This window comes from Pseudochaenichthys georgianus, chromosome 6, assembly GCF_902827115.2.
Source record: "Pseudochaenichthys georgianus chromosome 6, fPseGeo1.2, whole genome shotgun sequence".
NCBI classification, from domain to species: Eukaryota; Metazoa; Chordata; class Actinopteri; order Perciformes; family Channichthyidae; genus Pseudochaenichthys; species Pseudochaenichthys georgianus.
In genome coordinates this window covers 16353734-16376369 of record NC_047508.1, presented here as the reverse complement: position 1 = coordinate 16376369, position 22636 = coordinate 16353734, and the positions used below count along the sequence as shown (strand labels likewise).

General features: G+C 39.7%; 1 protein-coding gene across 1 annotated transcript in view; it reads left to right on the top strand.

Annotated features, from left to right (window-relative positions):
• tmtc2b (transmembrane O-mannosyltransferase targeting cadherins 2b) overlaps window positions 1–22636 on the top strand; it is a 109610-nt gene that overhangs the window by 69191 nt on the left and 17783 nt on the right. Inside the window, exons 3-8 of the mRNA XM_034086084.1 lie at window positions 3591–4440; window positions 6313–6427; window positions 8204–8289; window positions 10509–10693; window positions 11637–11715; window positions 15275–15396. Coding sequence (XP_033941975.1) covers window positions 3591–4440; window positions 6313–6427; window positions 8204–8289; window positions 10509–10693; window positions 11637–11715; window positions 15275–15396 — 1437 coding nt within the window. The remainder of the gene's footprint in view (window positions 1–3590; window positions 4441–6312; window positions 6428–8203; window positions 8290–10508; window positions 10694–11636; window positions 11716–15274; window positions 15397–22636) is intronic.

Genomic DNA, 22636 nt, shown 5'->3' with positions numbered 1-22636 from the left:
TATCTGTTTGTCATCGGGCCAGGTTTGAGAATGTTTGGGAGCGATGCCAGGTTGTCGTCAGCACTTTCAAAGGTGTATGCAGAAAAACATAAAGCATTACCCGTTGCCCTACGGACGCTGGACGCAACACAGCAGGAACAAAGCTGCTTAGCAAAATCAAAGGTACTTCACAAATCAGCCCTAAGCAGCAAAGAAATTAACTCGCTGTGCCCCCTGCATTTCTCATCCAATTTTGGATAACCTGTTGGCTCTAAAAATAGAGGACGCTTTTCTTCCAGTTCACTTTGAGGTGGTGTGTTGTAAGCCCTCGCGTTAGCCAGAGAGGAGACTTGAGAGCTTGAAAAATAGCCTCTTGAATCCAAGATGGATCTCCCTGAAGCAATGATTGAGATGTGTTTATCCTGCTCAGCAAGCCTCTCTGCCAAAGTCTTCACAAAGAACAGCCTCACAGAACACTTCAGCCCACTTCACCCCTTTGAAGAGTTTCTGCTCACCTTGCTTGGATAAAAACAATCCCACAGGACCTCCGTTTCTCCACTCCAGTGATTTTAGGGATTGGCTTTAAATTCTCATTGACATTTAGTGTGGGAGATTTGAAGAGGATACTCTGCTTCCATCCATCCATACATCTATCCGGAGAGTTCATATGAAGTTCAGATGACAGGTTTTTAGAATGTGTTAGACCATGGCAATGATATTCTTGGAGAGTCACTTCAGTTTAACTACTATTTCTGTGTATTAGATTATAGTAAAAAGTACACTCAATATGTTGTTTTAGTCATCACGTGAATCTTGCAGGAAAAGCAGACAAATCAAGGTAAAAGTATTTTGTATTGAAGGGGTTTGGTATTTCAGGAAATGTCAAACCCCTTCAATCCAAAATATTTGTATCTTTACATAACTTACTTTTAGGGTTACATGAGAAGATTGACTCCACTTATGTATCTGTTTGAAAAATATAAAGCTACAAGTAGGAGTGAGCTAGCTTAGTTTAGCACAAAGGCTGGAAACAACGGGAAACGGCTAGTATAGCATTTTCAAAAGTAACAAAATCCACTGACCAACGCCTCTTAAGATTACAAATAAACACATTACATCTTGTTTACCACTACATACAAAACCGTAAGTATACAAATATTGTGGTCGTTTTACAGGTTTATATTACTTTATATACTTTATACTTTAATGCTAATATCTTTGCTAAATAAGGCTAACCAGTTACGAGCTGCATTTTCATAGTTCTCGTACAGACATAAGAGAGGTTATCAATCATTTTCTCAACTCTCAGCAAGAATGGATACTGTAAGTGGAGTAAGTTTGTCCCACAATCAGCAGGAATGTAGATGCAGCATTCTTGTGTCACTGATGGCTAGTTAAAATGATACATGGCAAGTATTATCTTTTTTTCGACAAATAGGGCCTATTTATTTTAATTCTTTACAAGACCATTTTGACATCATGTTTTGCTTTATGTCCCATGTGCTTTTTGTTTTTAGTCTTGTTCTTGTTCGGGCAAAGTTCCAGCATCCATATTGGATGTCACCAGGACATCATCCCCTTTTGGTTGTTCACAACTTACATTATATTATCGGTTGTATCTGTCTTACCTACAGATGTTGGTACCTTTCCTGTTTTTATTTTGAATAGCGGTGGGATCATTATGATTGGTTGGCATACACTCTATTGCTTTGTGTTCAGTTGCCTAGCTGTGGTCTTTTGTTTTTATGTTCGAGCATCCACTGTCACAGTGGGTTTCCAGCTTACGTAGATTCATTATGGCTGACTGGTTGAAACAGTTCACCCATTAGGTTGCATCCTACAGAGCATCTTGTTTTTATTCTCTTGATTGAGTTTTCATAAAAGCATTATATGTTTTATAATTATTCCTACCTGCCATATATTCTTACTATATAAGTACATTACTGTGTCCTGTATTTTGTTAGAAGTATTGTGGAGCTGACTGTAACACCCTGACTACAATTAATGAGCAATGGTTATGTGGATTAAATCCATGACCTTTGGTTGCCAAGCGACCAAACCAATTATTCCACAGTGGCTTATCACGCTACAGGTTGTTGTCAGGTCTCCACAGATCTGACCTTATACAAGTAGCTATGTGAAATATTTTCAATAAATACTATGAATATTGTATGCTCATATTCAGCCCCACTGTGTTGTTGTTTGGCCACACACGTGCATTTGGTACATTTCTTTAGCTACAAAAACAAGGAGCAATTTTGAAGATGAGCATTTGTTCACCCTCCATTGTAGACACTTAACATATAAAGAGTTTGTGTTTGATTGAATTGTGTTTTCAGGCTGTTGTTTTGAGCCCTCTATTGTACCACATCAAATAGTGTAGGTGTTGAGCTGCAGCCGTTGTGTTGGCAGGGATCCTACGCTGACAACAACACAGTCACAAGTCCCCAGAGGTTACTGAAGCCTCTCTACACTGATACAATCTGTAAATGAAATAGCACAGTCTAAAAAAATCAATACCAAGATTATGATCACAAATGAGACTTGTCCCTTTGTATGTGAAAATGAAGAAAAATCCCGTCCACTGGAATATAATTAACATGTGGTTAGCCCTGTGTTGCCTTGGGTGTAAGTTTAAATAATGAAAATGTATTAATCCGAGAAGAAATCTAGGACTATGATGCCCTGGTGATTTAGATTCAGACTGTTGATGTGACTAATGGAACCAGCCATTACTGCATAGTTCATGTATTGATCATGTTTTGTGTCCTTTGATAATTATGTGCCGATATTTATGTGTTTTTCAGGCAAAATACTAGTTAATACTGCAGGATGTGGAAGTTTGCTGTACATTATCAGCTGCTGACTTTGGGGAAAAGCTTAATATTTTTAAAAGTTATATTTCTAACATGAGCACAAAAGAAAGGTCAGTTGGTCCTAGGTTGGAACATGTTTGAGGGGATATGTGTCCAGTCATTTTTAAAAGCTTCGCCAGCAAAGTATTAAACAACCAAATATTTCACAAGGATCCCCACATAACATTTGGAAAAGTGTTTAATATCGAGTCTGTAATATGAGAAATTGAGTTGTGTTTGTTTTGATATGTCCATGGAGGCCCCAGATGGGAAATGTGTGCATGAATGGAAAGTTATGGTGTAAGGTCTCCTTCACTTATAAACAATCGATGAATTGACTCAGTGTGAATGTTCTGGATTTAATCCTTCTTAAAAATATGGCACTTAACAAAATGGTTCTTGCCTTTTAGGTTTTCTGAAAGATCAGATCAACCAACATAAAAAATCTCGGTGCCTATACTTAAAAATTACTTTTTTAATTCTCCTTGAACATTAATTGTTAATTTTTGCTGCTGAACTATAGTAATATTTTTTGTCTTGAGAGTTAAAATTGTGTAAGATAGGGCGTTTTTTTTTATTCATTTCTTATCCGAAAGCCAGGTGAGAATAAATGTATCTATCGCAGATAAGTATTACTACCAGCCAGCAAACTAACTCTGGCTTCATGTTCTTATTTGTTCAGTACATTTGAGCCCTTCCTTTCCTTCCCAATGGAGCGAGGGTTTGATCATTGTTTCTCTATTTTTTGTCCTTCAGAGAAAGAACGTCGACCTGCTGCTGAATGTGTTTTTGCTGGCTGCCTGGGGAGTCGTCCTATTGGCCGGCCGCTTCTACTGGATGGGTAACAAACCTCCGAACTTCTCCAACTCCGACAACCCGGCAGCGGACTCACCATCGCTCCTCACCCGGATGCTTACCTTTTCCTACCTGCCCGCCGCCAACTTTTGGCTTCTCCTTTGCCCGGACATGCTCAGTTTTGATTGGTCAATGGACGCCTTGCCTTTGATCAGGCGCCTTGCTGATTGGAGGAACTTATACACAGCAGCCTTCTACCTTGGATTGTTCTTCCTGGCCTGGTTCAGCCTGTGGACGGACCAGACGGTTAAGGGCAAGGAGACGAACGGCAAAGCGCATCATTACACCAATGGCAGAAATGGGAACAGTAATGGACACAGTTACCAATATAACAATCATGAACATACAAACAATTCCCACACAGACTTTCACATTAATAATAACACACAGAATGGTACCAACAAGCACTATGAGAGCAGGACTCCACTGCCCACCTCGGAAAATGTTGTGGTGTTCTCTATAGGCCTGTTGGCCATCCCTTTCCTCCCTGCCACAAACTTGTTTTTCTACGTAGGGTTTGTGATAGCAGAGAGAGTACTGTACATCCCCAGCATGGGCTTCTGCTTGCTGGTGGCAGTGGGGATGAGGTCTCTGTACGTGCGTCTGCGACGTAGGTCCTTCAGGACGATGTTGGTGTACTGCAGCGCTACCGTCGTCCTTCTCTTCAGTGTCAAAACTGTTTTGAGGAACAAAGACTGGCAGAATGAGGAGATGCTCTACAAGTCAGGGATTTATGTCAATCCTGCTAAAGGTAAGGCTCTTTTATTGCAATCGACCCACACAAAGGTGAAACTGCTCTGACATGTGCTACATTTTTACTATAACATTTCCCACAAGAAAACTTATTTGCCCCATCATGTTTTGTTTGTTTGATAGTAGACAAGCTCTTAGGCACGGATTTGAATTAGATGCTGTCTCTCTGCTGCCGCAATGAATTATTCAAAGTCAAGCTGCTTCAAAATGTCTTCTCTTCGTCACTCAGCCTTACCACAGAATATACAAGTGCTTACAAGTTCAATGCCTCAGAAGTAAAACAAGACTGGTGTAAGTTGTACTAATCAAGGCTACATGTATTCCTAAAAAACACTTTGAACCTCTTTATCACACTTCTTCTTATAGCCCCCTATGCAATCTGTTTAATGCCCTGTCTTAGTTGGGAGGACACCATCACCCGTCTCTGATTGGCACTTGCAACGGCAGATTAAATATTCAATATTCACATTCAAGGTCATCGCACACACATTCCTGTCCAAAGCAAAGTTGTGAGAGTTGCTGAGCAGGGAAGCAGGGCAGGGTCCAGGCAATAGGGACACGTTGTGTTAGCTAATTTCCCTTTCAAATTCTGAGCGGAGCTGAGCCGTGACAGCTGTTTGTTTTGGCAGGCGGTCCGCTGAACAGAGCAGCAGCAATGTCCCGACTCACATTCATTACAGTTAACATGAGATTTGAACAGAACCCAGCACAAACTCAGACCTCTCATTGGATTGTTTTTACTTCTTTACTTTTGACCAAGCACCTCTTTCCTTCTGAAGATGCTTTATACATTCTGAAAGCACTGTTGGATTAAGTACTTTTTGGTTGTTTTTCGTAACTGCCTTTGTTTATACCGAATATAACTCCAGGATTTCAGATGTTATGATTTTTAACAAAAATAATTTGTATAATAATAAATAATAATAATAATAGCTTGGATTTATATAGCGCCTTTCAAGGGACCCAAGGTCGCAAGTTATACCCAAGTCCCAAGGTATAACTTGCTTAAAGGCACTCTGCATATTTTAAAGTATTTTCCTACTTAAGCATTTTAAACGCCGGTCAACAAAAGCAGCAATAGCTTGGATTTGATCTTTCTAGGAACTTTAGGGATGCAAGTAAACCTTTATTGATCCCAGTAGGGAAAATCTGGTGTTTTTCTAAATACAAGATAGCAAAGGCAAGAGTACAATACAAAAGGAAAATACTAATAATCGTAATTATAATAAAAGATACAAAATTCAGAAATACATTTGTATATACATTCTAAATAAAGATGTTTATATATATATTCAGATATGGATGATTATAATTTTGTAATATCTTTACTTAAATGTCAATTTGGAAGTGCAAGTCCACAGTCGGTACATTATGGTGATCTCAGTTAATTATATACAATTATATTATATTATATACATATGTACATAGCTATGGGCATCTACTACTATCTTACATACAATGAATGTGTTATTTTACTAAAAGAAAAAGCTTTTAAAAAAGCTCATAGCTGCCTCATTCCGCCTGTACGTTGCCACAAAGCAAACTCTAATGCCTTTGCAAAAGCGCTGTGGTGGTCTTCTTTTGTTCATACACAGGAATAGGAATGACTGGTGCTGGGCAGAAACCTCCCCCTGTGCGTCATCTCTCTCTACCCATAATGTCTTTCTCCCTAGAGGTTAAAAAACCCTGAACCCGTGTCAGTACGGGGCTGAGAATAACAAAAGAAACTGATTATTTGCCACAGAAATGTCCCTCCTTGCTGTTTTAATCTAAGAGCTTTTAAAGATTCTGAAAAAGTTATCAAAGGAGGTTGTCACAAACGCTCTTTTTTTATTCTGTATGATTAACCTTTTCTTTTGTAACCTGTCAGCATGGGGCAACCTCGGAAACGTCCTGAAGAGCCAGGGCGAGATGGAGGAGGCTGAGCAGGCGTATCGAAATGCCCTCTATTACCGCAGCAACATGGCCGACATGCTGTACAACCTGTGAGTTTGTACCGTTATATGTTTGTGTGGGAGCACGGAGCTTAAAGGGCTATACCAAAGCGTTGTCCATAAAGATGACTTTTGAATTCTCAATCCAAACAATGAGTGATCCAAACAATTACAATACGTCCAGAGCATTTTATTATTATTAAAAGTGCAAAATTGGTAAAGAGATGTTATCATTTCCAATTTCCCCACATGTTTTTTTCATACCTAACCTTATACCGTATTAACCATCATCAGTAAATTGTGAATCAATTGTTCATTTGAGTTAGAAAATGTTGACTGTTAATGTAGAGTTTGTTATGATGTGATTTGTTATTTTGCATTATTTTCAAATATACTACTGTATACTAAGTTTTTGATAATGATAACTAATGACTTGTACATCTTAAAGTGTGTAACATATATATAAACACAAAAACACATTTTTAATGTAAATGGTGTGTATACCGCTTTTAAAACATTATCCAAATTAGTTGTAAAAAGTAAAGATTATATATTTTCATTAAATTGTTTGTTAACAGTTTAATAACTGTTATTTAACTGTCAATTTATCATTTATTAATGATGGTTATTACTGGGTTACGGCTGTTACAGACATTCACATTTTTTGAAAACCTGAATAGAAGCTATGAATGTAAAAAAAAAAAGTTCTGTACGGCCCTAATATTTTTTTCTTCTTCTATATGCTCAGGTTTAATAGCCTTCAAGTACCGGTGGATGTTCATAATATGTTTTCGTAGATTTTCCTTTGAGTGCGTCTCCACTCCACGCTGTTTCATTGACTTATGAGTGTGTGTGAACAAATGGACGAGTTCTCCATTTACATGCGTGTGTCCATTGATAAAGGCTGTCCTCTCAGAGGAAGTGCCGTCCTGTGAAGTTTTCCCCAGAGGGCCGTCTGGCTGACAGCATTATAAATGATGCTGTTTTAGCCTGAGGGGCGAAACACAAAACATCCATGTGTGCTCAGATGTCTGTGGTTTCCTAGATCTAAATCTTCCCCTTCACTTTTATCAGCTGCTTGTGGTCTTCTCTAATCCTAACGGAGGGTATTTAACTTTAAGATGAGACATTGAGGTTAAGAGGGTAACAACTTTAACTAATAGATACATGCAAGAAAACTCCCTAGCTGATTTTTTCCATTGAGGTAATATTTTGTTGTATTACAAGTTTTTAAATTGCATAGTTAATTAACCAAATGATACAATATCGTATTAAATATGAGAAAATGTGAAAACATTTTCAGAACAGAAATTTGAACAATTAACAAAGCTAGGTTCAAAATTCTTGTACATTTTGCTGACATATAAGGGTCATAACTGAACAAAAATTCAACCTGTACATAATGAAATGTTTGCCATGTTTTTACAATGAAATATGGAAATTACACTACGGATATTATATTAGCAGAAAAAAAATCCAAGTAGAAATAGAAATGAAACTTTTGGTTTTTATTTTATGTTAAAGTACAAACAACACATTTGTAGAAATGTGTACTCTAAATGTTCTAAAGACACTATAGGTAAATACAGTATATATTTGAACTGATATATATCACCATGACACTCTCATTCTGACTTTACTTGTTTTTTAAACCAAGTTGTCTCAAATAAACACCTAAATGTGTATTTTGTATTTTTTCTTTCCTTTTTTATGAAGCAATACATGCTATAAAAGCAATAGAGCCGTCAATAAATACATACATGTTGTCTCACATCTCCTCTCTTGGGCCCTTTAAAGCTCACACATCATCCCCTTTGTCTCTTTCAGCGGTTTGCTGCTACAGGAGAGCAACAAGTTCTCAGAGGCGCTCCACTACTATAAGCTGGCCATTGGAAGCCGGCCAACTCTGGCTTGTGAGTGCAGCTCTTCTTTTTTATTGACAATCTCCAGCTCCTGTGGTTGTGGCTGCGCTGTGTCCAGGCAACAGTGAACACAGCCGGTCGTTATGTGACGTGAGAGGGAAAGGTGTCAAAGGGCAGTGGGTATACGACCAGATCCAACAATCGGCACAGCTGATCGACTGGCTTTCAGGCAACTGCATGATCCGTCAATTATTATGAATTCAAGCCCGATTATCTTATGCTATTTCATCTTTTCCACTACATCTTCTTATTCCCTCAGTTTCCAGCCGGTCTCTCTCTAGGGAATTCATCGACAATTCCCTGCTTCTTCTAGATTCTTCCATCCGCTATCATCTTCTGGCAGTGTGATTAATACAAATCTCTCCCAATCTCACCTGATCATGCAATAAATTAGCTCCCCGTTGTTCTAGGCATCGGTTAATGTCAGATAAACAGAGAATCTTAAATGCCTATTCCTTTCTTCCCCCGGATTAATTATCGACCTAATCAAGGTCACTATTAGACTAGAACATTTGCATGCAGCGTGCAATTATCTGTTAAAGCTGATAACGAGTTTAATGAATTACCTCTAGCAGCAGACATGTTGAAGGCATAATTAGAATGTGACAATTAAAAACGTTTTCCAAGGAGGAACCATTACTCACCGCGTAATTGGGAGCTTACAAGTGCAAACATTAGCATTTTATGCAGGTTATGCTGATTTCTGATGAAGTGCTTTTGATTTCCGTCATGTTTTGCATACAGTAATTCAGTTTACAAGGCTTAGTGTGTTGGAAACATCTGTTGTTTTGTATTATTGGTTCTACTTTGATTTCAGATTCAAATGACCCTAATATGCTAATGTGGAGGTTCTTAATTCTATGTGTTGCCTCTACTGGGACATGTTTCCATGGTTTCATTTTCAAAAAGCTCTTTATTGTTCTCATACTGCCTGTGCTGCAGCACCTCTTTTCACCCTCTGTCTGAAACCAGAGCCCAGTCTGCTCTGATTGGTTAGCTGGCTGGCTGGCTCTGTTGTGATTGGTCAATCGCTTAGAGATGTCCTGCCCCTTAGCCTGTCACGTACAATACAGTATGTTGGAGAGCTAGCCAATAGAAGAGTGAGTGTTACGTAGTGATGTCACTATGTCACAGAAGTAAACAAAGGAGTCCAATGGGGGGGTTTCAGGCAGGTGATGAATGGGTGTGAGAGAAACTCCCTCTGGAGGGATCTTTGGGATGTTAGCCTTTGCAGACCTTTGACATGCACACAAACCTAAATAACACACTACATGAGAGGGAACCCCCCAAAAGCACGATAGGGTCCCTGTAAGATAACGTGTTTCAAAGAAGAGGAAAAAGAGAGCGTTTGTGATTGGATAAAAAGACGGTTTGGTTCTTTCCCACCTTCTTTGAACTTGATTACATGTTGAGACCCTGCAGAAGAGCCTTCCAGATTGATCTGCTGTGTCAAGTTAATGTATTCACACAGTCAGACTGTATAGTGAGTTGTTAAGAGAGGCAAGTCCACCGAGACTAATTACTCTCCAGATGCGTATTGATTATTAGATGTTGTCTTTGAAGGAAAAGTTGAACTGGCTACCGAAGTATCTGAGAGGATGCAAAGGTCAAACATAGAGTAAAGCATTAAAGGATAAGCACACTAGAAATTATAATTGGTCTTCCTTTCGGCACCATTGATCTGTGAGACTTAGATCACTGAGAGACACTTATTTGAAGGAATTAGCCATTCATTCATTCAAATTGATTTAACACCAAAATTATTTTTCCCAAACAATTTCAATTCTGTGCTCGTATGCAAATTACCATTATTATTGACAGTTGATGACAGCATTTAGTCTTTTTGACGAATATCCCTGAGTTGATTTGTCAAAAAATACAATTTCTATCATGGGCCAATTTGTCAGCACTGCAAAAAGAGAACACACCACAAGCTGGCATCATCAATGTGTTCAGTAGTGATATACAAACACAAATGTTGGAGTGTAAGTGTATTATAGACAATTATCTTTGCACAAACATGTCAGTGTTAGTGTGCTCTTGAGTAAGTATACATACTATTCTTACTAAAGAACTAATCCAAAATAAGAAATCATTGGGAGGTGTCAGGACCTTTGAATGAGGCCTAATGAATCCAAGCAGCAGGGATTATTCTACTGAAGTTGTATTTTCAGCCAGAACTAACACTACTCTCCGTGTTTTCCCCACAGCGGCCTACTTGAACACAGGCATCATCCTGATGAACCAGGGTCGCCTGGATGAGTCCAAGCGCACCTTCCTGACCTGCGCTGACATCCCAGATGAGAACCTGAAGGACCCGCACGCCCACAAGAGCTCCGTCACCAGCTGCTTATACAACCTGGGCAAGCTGCTCCATGAGCAGGGACACCAGGAGGTACAGCCGTCACTGCAGAGCATATTATTAAGAAATGTGTTCGTATTTTAAAACGTTTCAGACTTGGTACTTAGACTTTGCTAAAGTTACACTTCTTTCTTTAATGGCTTTAATGACATTCCCTTCAATGTCCTGTTGTTAATAATCTTTATCATTTATATTTTAGCCCCTGAAATTCTTCCTTTAGTTTACATGCACAAATCCACCTTGGCTAACATGTATAGAACATCTGCAAACACATTTTGTTTAACAAACACCCCCAAAGTCCCCATAGGAGCTCAACCAGCTTTTCTTTACGTGCAGCACATGCTGGAAAATATGAACCGTAGTGAGTGAAGATAAGATGCAGGCCGAGGAGCTTGCTGTATAGGAAGCTGAGAACATGCTCATACACATGTTGCAGAAATGCTCGTGTCATAGGGGAGAGATAATCCTCGGGCTGTTTCTTACAAATGTGCTCTCTTTCACGCCCCTAAAGACCTTGCTGCACAGTTATGTTGTACATAAGCACTGACTGCTGATTCAATCAGGACTGAAGCAATGGTACTGCAGATTCAATAAGGACTTTTATAAATGGTTGGCACGACTGAGGAAAAAGACCACTTCCTCCCAACCTCTCACCGCAACATTTGCTTCAGCAATAAAGTAGTTCCAGCTCCTTCTACCATTCAAATTGAGAGGGACTCTGAGGTGAATCGCCGGACCTACTCTCTATACATACCAGAGTCAATATGTGACACCGCTCGAGTCGACTTAACAGCCGTGACACTGAGGATAGACCCCGGCGGCCCCCGATTCCACGCTGTGTATTCACTGTCGGGGCCCCGGTTGCAGGGTAGGAATGACAACTTACCACAGAGCCAGTTTCTCTGACGGGGTCTCTCCGCTCTCTAAAGCAAACATCCCCCACCACCTTCTTTATTTCTGTTTGTTTCATTCACAGGAGGCCCTCACAGTGTTTAAGGAAGCAGTACAGAAAATGCCAAGACAGTTTGCACCACAGAGCCTCTACAACATGATGGGTAAGAGCAGCTTTTGTTTCAGACGCACAAACATTAAAGCGGTTTTTTTAAGACCAGGACAAATGACGGACAGTGGAAATGATGGGAATGAGAGTTCATATGTTGAGTATTTTGGAGCGTTTGGCAGCTATGCAATATGCATCTCCTTTGCTGAGAGGACCTGTGTGTCTGTCGGCAGGGTTACTTAGTGGAAGGGCGCACGATCGGCCCCGGAAGAACCTATTTCATGTTTTGAGCTGATCAAAATCACAGAGCAGATACAAAAATGATGTTTTACTTCCATTACCTTCCAAGATAAATGGCAGTTTTTCTGCATTTGATTGGTGTTGGAATAACTATAAAAAATAGTCTGGAGAAACAACACGCTCAATTTGGAACAACCTCTCAGACGCGGACATCATGTTGCTGTCTTAACAGGCCAATAAATACAAAATGATTACTGTTGTAAAGCTTACGAGTATACACAAATGTAAAGACCTACCTCCCAACAAGCATGTGAATGCACAATTGTAGCTCTGCGTTCTCTGAGTTCAATTGTATTTTTTATTAGATGTTGTGTTACTCCCAGTCCAATAAAACTAATGTTTTGTTTTTAGACAGGGAGTGTCTTAACCAAAGTATACTAAAAAGCATGAGTTGATTACTAATTGCACGTAACACCCATTAGCTGTCTGACTCTTGCAGCTAGAATGTGTAATAGCCCATGGCTCACTAATGCAGAGCAGACTTGAGAATTACACCACAATTACAGTTTAAAATCATTTGGATACATTTAAATGTTCCTAAGACCTATAGAATGGTTTGTCGTTTGTGATTGTAGATTTATTCGTCCATGATTGATCAAAAATGCTCAAGAGCAGAATACAACAAGTAAAGCATTTGTGCTGTGAGAAGTCAGAAGACATTAACCTCCAGTTCATAGTTCCAGTTGTGAATCTTAATGGCTTACTGTAAGCCCTTGCTTATTAGATATAAAGATGAAAACGAGGTTAAGCTCAATCTACCTCTCTGCTGCCTTGTGCTAAGGTTAAGCCAGGATGAAAGGCTGCAAAAAGCTTTATGGAGTGCTTGAATTAAGCAGATGTTTAAAGAAATGGTGAAATCGGTGTAAGAGAGACATCAAGTAGCCACCAGTTATATCATTGATTTCCTTGTTTGAGAAATCTATCTTGAATAAATCATGTTGAACATTGTTTTCAGACGGTAGTTAGCTTTACAATATCATGTTAAACTGACTTAATTTGCTTTTCATTGCAATCCAGCTTGTTATATTACAGCTGTTGAGCAGCTGCTTCCAGCCTCATTATGGCTGCTTTTTACTTTTTTCTCACTGTCTCCCTCCTGCTTCCTTTCTCTCTTACACACACACAGCTACTTAAACACATACATACACACTCAAAACCTGGGCTGTGTGTTTTTCAGACTAGTCCCACTGGTTCATATATGTGTTGGCAAAATAGAATTTGACAGAGTTACCGAGATTATGTCAAAATGTTGATGAAAGCGGCAGTCACCGCTAAGCAGCAGCTCTGCGTCTGTACTGAAGGCGCTGAGCCAGAGATCTGTGATTCTGCAGCTTAGCGCTGTTCCCCTCGCTGAACTGATTTGCACATTTGGCACACCTGCTCCTGCGTATCTGCAGTTTCTGCTCTCCGTGCTGCTCTCATGCTGTGTGTCAGACGCCGAGAAGCAGCCGCTCTCATCAGAGGCGGACCTGGGTGGTAATCTGCACCCTGCCGGCCTCGCTCCAGCTCTCTCTGCGGGCCTGGGGAATGTTCCCTTCCGAGGAGCTGCTTTTCAGCTGCTTGGATTCAATGTCACTTCTAATTGCACGTTGACGTTTTTCGCTAATCTCCCACTGACGTCTGCTGCAAGTATTTTAGCCATGTTTAAACACATCGGCTAATGAAGCGGTCGTGTCAAAACAGTCAATAACAAACGTGATTTTTTGAAAAGCTTAATGCCATTGATTGGTGGTAAATATGTGAAATCCAGATAATCCTGTACATGTATTCAACCGGAAATATTCAGTGTTTCAATATTATATTTCAGATTGAAATGACAAATGAAAATGACGAGCTGGATATGGGATGTAAATATTCATATTATTACGATATACTTTTCTTAATAAAGCGATTACAGACAAGTACAGGGATAAGGCAATAAAGATTTTAAACGACAAGAGAAAAAGGTGGGAAAAAGTAAAGAATATGTGCTTTAACTGGTACAGTATGTAGGTAAAAAACTAAAAATTAGGGTATGATGTGTGTTTATTGTGTGTGATCGGGATAATGTGCTCCTTTTATACTTAAAGAAAGAGAATAAGATGATAAATAATTCAATTAATACAGAAAAACTAATGTAATAAAATCATAGGGGGATCAACGATGACCGTTATATTTTGTATCCTCTCATCCATTATTTAGCTCTTTTTGATGTAATCTGTTGACAAGGACATTTTGGGATTATATAGCAACACTAATATGGATTTCCCGCTCTCCTAATCTGAAACATAAGGCTGTACTGATGCATATCATCTTAAAAATATATTCTCATGTATTGCTTTACATCTCAAGAGGGGGTTTTAAAGCCTGGAGGTTTCCTTTTTTTCACAATAAGAGGAAGTGATATCTTAAATATGATGTCTTTTACATGCCTGTGTTAGGAGGTTTTTACAGTAAAAGGAGAAAGTGTGTTTTGAAACCATTAAAAGTTTTGATTAGGCGCGTGACACCTGTTGCTTATCACAGTGTCCTATCAGGGAAGTGATTAGTCCTAATCCTTTTAGAGTTAAAGTTTAGGTCTGCTCCAGCCTAAACAACCCTGACCACTCGTGACATTTAAATAACTGGGATACATTCAATATCTTGCGATGAATATGTCGTAATGTTGATTTTAACTGTGTTGTGTCCAATAACTAGTCTATGTTGTCAAATTCGTAGAATAATACACATGTTATTGGACGGCTATGAAAGAGAGGGTATTGTTTTTTCAGGTGTGAACAGTCAGAGGGTCAGATCCTGCGTTGGGGGAGGTATCGGATGATGTTTGACACATCAGGGAGAGGAAGGGAGGGAGTGTGATATAAACTAAGTAATATACTAGTTTGTACAGCACACTGAACCCTGCTTTTAATTGTTCTAAATGAATGAATTTACTGGTTGTGTATGAAATTGTTGGTGTTGTGAAAGACATCAACAGCAGATCATAAATTGTTTCCGCAGCATGATTGTTGTCTCGAAAACAAATGGTTACTTCAGAGTTTTCTGGGCTCAGTGAGGGGTGTGAGGCCGGGTTTCGTGCCCCTCTGGATTGAGGTTCGGTTTCACTGCTGCTCTGTCAGGGAAACTCTCATTATTGTATTATTATTATTGTTGTATTATTGTTGTATTATTGTTGTATTGTTTTAAGTGTCAGACCCCAGGAAGCTTTTGTCAAGAGCGAAAGCTAATGGGGATCCTAAATAAACATAAACTCTCAGCTGAACAATGGGAAGATGTGAGATGTCTTAACCTCTGACTGCCTGACCCCTGACTCGACCCTCGCTCTGCTCTCACAGGAGAGGCCTACATCAGACTGAACAAGCTGACTGATGCTGAGCACTGGTACAGAGAGTCCCTGCGAGCCAAGCCAGACCACATTCCTGCACACCTCACCTACGGAAAACTCCTGGCTATGACGGTAAGATTTCGCTTGTGTGTTATGTTCTTTAACCCTCCTATTGAGTTTGGTCAAATGTCACCCATTTCAACTTTAATATTTCAGAATTATATTCTTGGTTTCCTCCTTTTTTTGGAACAAGGCTTCAAACCAGCCATACTTATTTTACACTTTTACATGTATCTACAGTATAAAGGTTCTCTAAAAATTGCTACATCAGTGGTAATCCCTACCAAATCTGAAGGTAAATGTGGTCTTTGGACAAAAACATGTTTTACTTTGTGATTAAGAATAGATTGCAAGTTAATGTAATAATAGAGTGTGTTAAAATCGTTGTTTAAAAGTGTTTTATGACAAATATGAAAAAAATGTTAGCCGCCCACTCAACATATATCCTTTTTCTTTCACAACACAAAGCTATGGCAAGACTATTTTATTTTGTAAGACCACATTAAAAAAAAATCCTTAACAAGTTGAATCCATTGATATGTCTGCACTTCAACTGTTAGGTCTGAATTTTGTTTTCCTGGACCAGTTCTCATTCCCTACCTCTCCCAGTTATGTCTCCTCTCCTTATTATTACACTCTTTTTCATCTCCCCTGGCCTTTCCTCAGCTCTCTCCAGCTCTTCAATGGTGGTCGTAATGTCCTCCTGAAGTCTCTACAGTTACTCAATAGTGTGCTGGTGAGAAAGAGGGAAAAGATTGGAAGAGAGTGAGCATTGTGAACAACGACGGAAGGTTGTCATGATGTGTTTCTCAAGTTGCTCGTCAGCAATGGGGAGGACTTTTGGATTAAAAACCTTCCCCTTTGTTGCTCCTTCTTTGGTTCAAGTTACTAGGTCTTAAAAAAGAGCTAAAGAAAAGCTGCATGCACAACTTTGAACCAACAGCAACATGGATATCTGGCATTCGGCAAGCTTTCAGTGTTGCTCTGCAAAATAGAGAATTAAAATCTGTGAAAGGTGTAAAGAAAGAAATGGACATCTGCCCAGCATTTTCCAGGACAGATAATATCCTCTTAGGGTCACACAGCTGACCTGTGTCCCAATGACCGAAGAAAATGCTGTTAATGTGGAAAGGTCTCAGAGGTAGAAGCAGTTTCCAATGACTCAGGGTTTAAGAGGAGATGGTTATATGGTCGGGTCATGCAGTCATCCGTTACAGATCGTTGCGAGATAATATTTGGAGTAGAGCTGACCAAGCGGAACAATTATAGAGCTGAAAGGGATGGTCAGGAGAGAAATAAACAAATAAGAAGAAGAGTTGCGCAGAAGGTCAAAAAAGGGGTGGAGGCCTTCACCTCTCTCTCCCACAGTATGGGCCCTAATGGAATAATGTCAATGTGTTTGCTAGCCTACAGCAGTGTCATCTGGATGTCCTCACAAAGGCTAGAATCTTCCCATCCCTTTTTATTTCCCTTTTGAAAACATCTTTATAACATTACAACATTAAAAGATCGATCAGCCCGCATTTCTAACGCTCACAGCAGTTCAAGTGTACAAAAACCAAAGTGAAAAAATGTTTCAATCATTTGCCAGACTGTTCATTTGCTCGGTTTAATAACATCTGTCACATAACATGGGAACTCAGATTAGAAGATTAACCAAACGCCCTATATCGTTAGGATGAATAATAATCTGGAGCAGCGACACAGTTAGCGTAGCATAGCGTTATTACAGCTGGAAACAGCTGGCCTTGCTAATTCCAAAGCTACCAAAAAAGGATATACATTTGTGGCTCAAGACTTCATAGCGTATCCTCTGTAAAGTTAATGTTGGATATGTGTACAGTATAAATTAAATTGAGCTTAAGCTCCATACGAGATTGATTTATATGTCCGGAGTCAGACTGATGATCAGCTTAAAGAATATTTCCAGCTAACAACACAGATAAAAGTCACCAAGCTGAAATTCACTCTGCACATAGGATATCATAAAAACCGAATGCGGTCAGCAATAAGAGTCCACGGGAATAACACAATTCTTTAGAGGGGATTGTTAACACTTGGTGAAGTGGATTCAGGGAAGAATTCAGTGGGCTGTGAAGAGAAACTCATTTTATTTAAGAACATATTATTGATTTTGGAGGAAAGTAGAGCTCAAACCTGCATGGATGAATCCCTGAAGATCTTTGACCATGATGGATGGTAGAGGGTTTTGAACCGCTGTGATTCTGAGTGCAAATAAAGCCTTCAGAGGAGGGACCTTCACTGTTTAGACTGAGAGCATCTTTATCCATGAGAGAAATATTGAAATATTTCTAAAAGTTCCTACTGATGAATATTAAAGGGCACCTATCATGCAAAATGCACTTTTGTACGTCTTTTATACATGAATAAGTGTCCCCGGTGTTCCAGGGAACTCACCAAGTGTCAGAAAACACAACCCTCTCTCTTTTCCTCCATACCCAAATCTCTAAAAACGGGGCTGCAACGGAGCTGATACAGATATGAATTTTTCTGACGTCAGAAAATGGGAGCTCCGACTATGTGGGCAACTCTCCACCTATCAGGGGAATGGGGGGTTGGGCCACGGCCATTGCCGCTCAAAAGCGCTGGAGACACTGTAGTACATATGCCAGGCCTGTAAGTGGCGCTGTAGCCTGCCACAAAAGCAGCGAAGAAGACTTCCCGCGCATGGTTTCCATGGTTGCCCTTCTGTTTATTCTCCGCTCTGGCTCCTTTTCTCCCTCCCCGAGGCAAGTGTTTGCTCCTGCTGCTGTTATTCAATGCAATCCCTCCCTCGCTGTAATTCTCTCCGGTAGTCCACCAGCAGATGACAAACACCCACCTCTCCGTCTCTTCCAAGGGACAAGGGGACCGTGCGGCAGAGTTTCAGTTAAAAATGTTTTCGCCGGTCAACATGTCCGTTAAAGTTTAAATCTTCCGGACAAAATTAGAAAAGTGCCGGTCAAAGGTCTTCTTTGTTATTTATTGAGCTTTAAAACAAACGAATAATGACTCGATATAAGAATAAAACACGGAGGACGGAGCCTCTCTTTTCCTCCCCTTCTTCTGAGAGCCCAGCAGCTGATCAGAGCACGCTCCCCTCTCCTGCAGGGGGGCGTGGTCATTTGCATTAAAGCTACGTCACAGAATCAGCCCTTGCAAAAACAGGGTTGGAAAAGAGCAAATAGAGCGAAATGAGGCATGGCTAAAAGGCATGATCTGTTTGGTAGTTTGAAAAAAAAACTTCACAGACATGTTTTATATAGGAATGGCCCTACAATATATTTGTAAAATATAGCATGATAGGTCCACTTTAAGTAAAGGTATTTTCATAGTATCTTTCGTCTACTTCTTGGTTTTTAACTGTTGCCCTCTTGTTTATTTTGGATTCACACATCAGAAGTAAGAGGTTGGACTGAATGCTCCAAAAAACAGATACGTTAAATGTAACAATCATTAACTGAAAAAATACATTTGAACCTAAAAATGTTAAGACAAAAAATATCATGACACTGACACTTACGATGTAGCCACCCACTGAAAGTGTCCATTATACTCCAAATCGGAGAGTAGAAATAAATATGAATGTGACTAGCAATTGAGTCCATTAACTCATTAGAAATATGTTTAGCTTCACATATTTTTTCTCATAGGCTTAAAAAAATTGGGACTGTTATTTTTGTAAACACAAAATATAAAGAAATACAAGTTAAAGGCACTACTGCTTTCAGGCCTGTAGGTTGCCGCTTGGGTACCATGTAATGTATTCTCTCTCTGTGTTAGCTATGGGCTCTGTGCCTTATGACAACAGCATTTAAGTGTGATCAAAACCAGCGCAGGAAGTTGACCTGCCAACCAGCACCCTGCTTCTTTCATCCTCTACTTCCGCACTCCCTATGGCACCCCTGTGAGTGATGAAGACGGTTGCGATACTGTCAGGGGTTTTGAGGTTCAGATCCCTGCGGGGGGAGGTAGAGAGACCGCGAGATAAGGCTTGGCAGCAGGGTCAAAGAGGGGTGAGAGGGGGACACTGGAGTTAGCTGGGATTGTAGCTGAGGAGCACAGAGTGATTTGTGGAATAGGGGAGGACAACATAGGGGAGGAAGGGAGAGTTAATAACCCAGATCGGTATCATCCCCCCCATTACGCTGACCCCTCCGCACCTCCGCTGACACGCCAGGGGATCAGGATGGGATTCTGCCCTCTGTAGCCTTCACATTGCAGGGCAGAGATGGACACGGCCGCCCCATTGGATTCAGTCATATCCTCAGCTAATACAGTACAGACTCCATTCATAATCACCTCTTCATCCGCGGAGCCAGAGCTACATCTGCAGTTTATCCGATGGTATCAGGAGATTTGAGGTGTGAGGCACGCACCAATAAACTCCGCATGTGTGTGACAAAAGGGAGCATATTGTATCCACATAGAGAGCTGAAATGAATGAGGAGTTAATGGAAATTGTGGTTTGAAGGGTGGTTGGCATTTTGTTATTGACTTCCTTTATTATGTTTGTGTTTTCCGCCCCCCTCGTCAAGCTAGTGGCCCCAAGGTGCTTTCAATTCAACAAAGAGGGAGTGTTGTCATGTAAAGAAATGGGGAAAGGAAGTGACAGCAAACAGGCTGGCTGTGGATTCCATTGATTCTCTTCTTAGAAATACAACGGTGCTTTTTATTAGCCCTGAGGTCGCATACAGTAGTTGCTTTTTTTAGCACAGGTTCCACTTTGGGGGGAAATATCCTTTCCTGCAAACAAACTAAATTATCCTTTACCATGATAATGCGTCTAACACTTGACTAAGTGTACTTTCATTGTCCCTAATCCCAGAAAAAATAACATCACTGTTTTTGAATTGTCAGGGGATTCTAAAAAGCCTATTAGCTGTCTTAATAAAGCACTTACTGTATAAGTGTTAGGCTGTACTCTGTGTTTAGTGCCAATACATGTTTTACATGTAAGGATGAATAATAATAATAATAATAATACATTGTATTAGTAAAGCACCTTTCATTGCTAAAAGCAATCCCAAAGTGCTACAAGAGGCGTAATATAAATAATTGTCTCCTTAGGTTAGCAGCATGATGACATTAGCATTTAGCTCAAAGCATGGCTGTAGAGCTAGCCGCTTAAAGACCGGACCCATGATTCTTAACCTATTTAATACATATTATACTTATCGACTGTGAGTTTGCGAGGCAGATGCGACACATCGGCTGAAGACAAGATCATTTATGTCTTCCTTGCCTTAGAATTGTTGGTAATTTCTCTGCAGAAAAGTAGAGAAGTAGGTAACTCATTTTAATTTGATAATACGTCCGTGGTTGACTTTCCAGAGAAAAGAGAGAGAAAATTGAGCATCAGAGATTGTTGCGTTATATCATTTTGATAAAGACATATAGTTGAGCCAAAGGCATCGTATTCCAGTATTTGAAGGTGAAAGAGAATGGAGTTGGCTGTTTAAAGGGTTCAACATTAAAGTAATATAACAAGTGGTGTTGCAAATATCCTCTCAAGGGATTAATAAGAGCTGTAATAACATTTATTTTAAGATGAGAAATCAGACACGTGTTTCCTTTTTTCCCCTCGCTGCTATATATCTTACTCTGGGCATGGTACAGTATCCATTTAAGTACTTAGACGTGTCATAATGTAAATCCTCCATCCACTCACAAGTGCAACTCAATTTAGTATGTGAAAACTTAATTCTGAGGTTTAACAAACAGACATGGGTCTGTTATTATAAAACCAGCTGGCCCTCAAACATACACATTCCTACATCTGTGAATAAGAGTATAAAAATACACAGAGAGGATTCTTTGAAGACTGGAACCGGGATTGCTACTTGAACACTATAGACTCCACTAAACATGTACTTAGCTATGGGATGGTTTTCAAGGGGAAACTCCACTCAGATATTTACATTAGAAAATGATGTATTTATTGAATGTACAGCTCACTGAAAATCTATACACTTGACTAAGTATATGTCATTAATGTTACACTGTACTGATTGGATTGGAGCCCACTCTTCTGTTTGACTAAACTGAAGCAATTTGCTGTATTTCCCAGGGTTTATATACCTTATTTTTTCTGGTTAATGCAATATTTATTTAATTATAATTCATCTTTTATATTTATCTAGGGTTTCAAATGAATATACCTTTGCTTAGATACTGTATGGGTTTGTTCATACATATATTATACGTATAACGTGAAATATATATATATAGAGAATAATTCAGCAAATAAACTAGGCTAGTTTGATGGTGCACATATATATAGACACATACCATATATATTTAATCCTTCTTAGAAACATATATAAATACATACTGTATCAGTACATACAGTAGCTAAACACAAACACAATTGCATATTCATCTTTCAATAACATTTCATTTTGAGCCTTATTTTCAATCAAATTATTCCACTGTTTCAAATATTATTTGTCTTAATTTCTAATTCCATAGATTTTTATTTTCATAGATTTATATTTTCCATTTCTAGAATAATGTTTACATTTGACTTCCAGTTGCTGAGTAAAAGTAAAGCCATATTATAGGTCTCATAACTTCAATTTGAAGCCACGAAAACATTTCTGATGTTCAGCTAGTAATATCCACAACTATCATATCTGATGATTTTGTTTTAATCTAAAGCCTTTATAGACTTGGCATAACTCCAATGTAATCATTTGTTTTATTCATGCAGAGGTAAACATGTTAGCGAAACGCACACTAATGACTGCATAGTTAATGCTAACACATCAGGCTTTACAGATGAGTACACATTGTTAATTGTTGATCAGATGGCATCTGGGGCCCATCGGAGAGCAGGGACGTGTCCAAGTCCCAGCTGGCACACTATTGGCCAGCTGCACTGTTCACTTGGTTACGTGTCAGTCTAAAGGAGCTGAGGGAGTTCAGAAAGTCCACAGGGCTTCAGTGATGCTTACCCTCCATCCCCCAAAAGCCTGGAACAACACACAGATTAAAAACCTGTGTGTGTGCCCTCCAGCTCTGTGTGTGTGTGAACCTAAAGATCCCTATAGATGTATGAGAGCCTTCACCGTCGTTGTCCCTCTCCTCTCTTTTCCACCCTCTCGCTTCGATTCCACCCGCTGCTCTCAGTCTTGTTTCACAGCAGCCAGGCCACACACAGTGGCAGGCTGTGGTTATCCTCTGGAAGTGTAATGTGCACAGATAAGTGTGTAATGAACAAGCCTTTGACCCGCTTGGTCTGCTGTGCCAAGCATGACAGTGTGTACTCTGACAGGAGGACACATGAGCTTAAAAGAATAACACTCGCGGT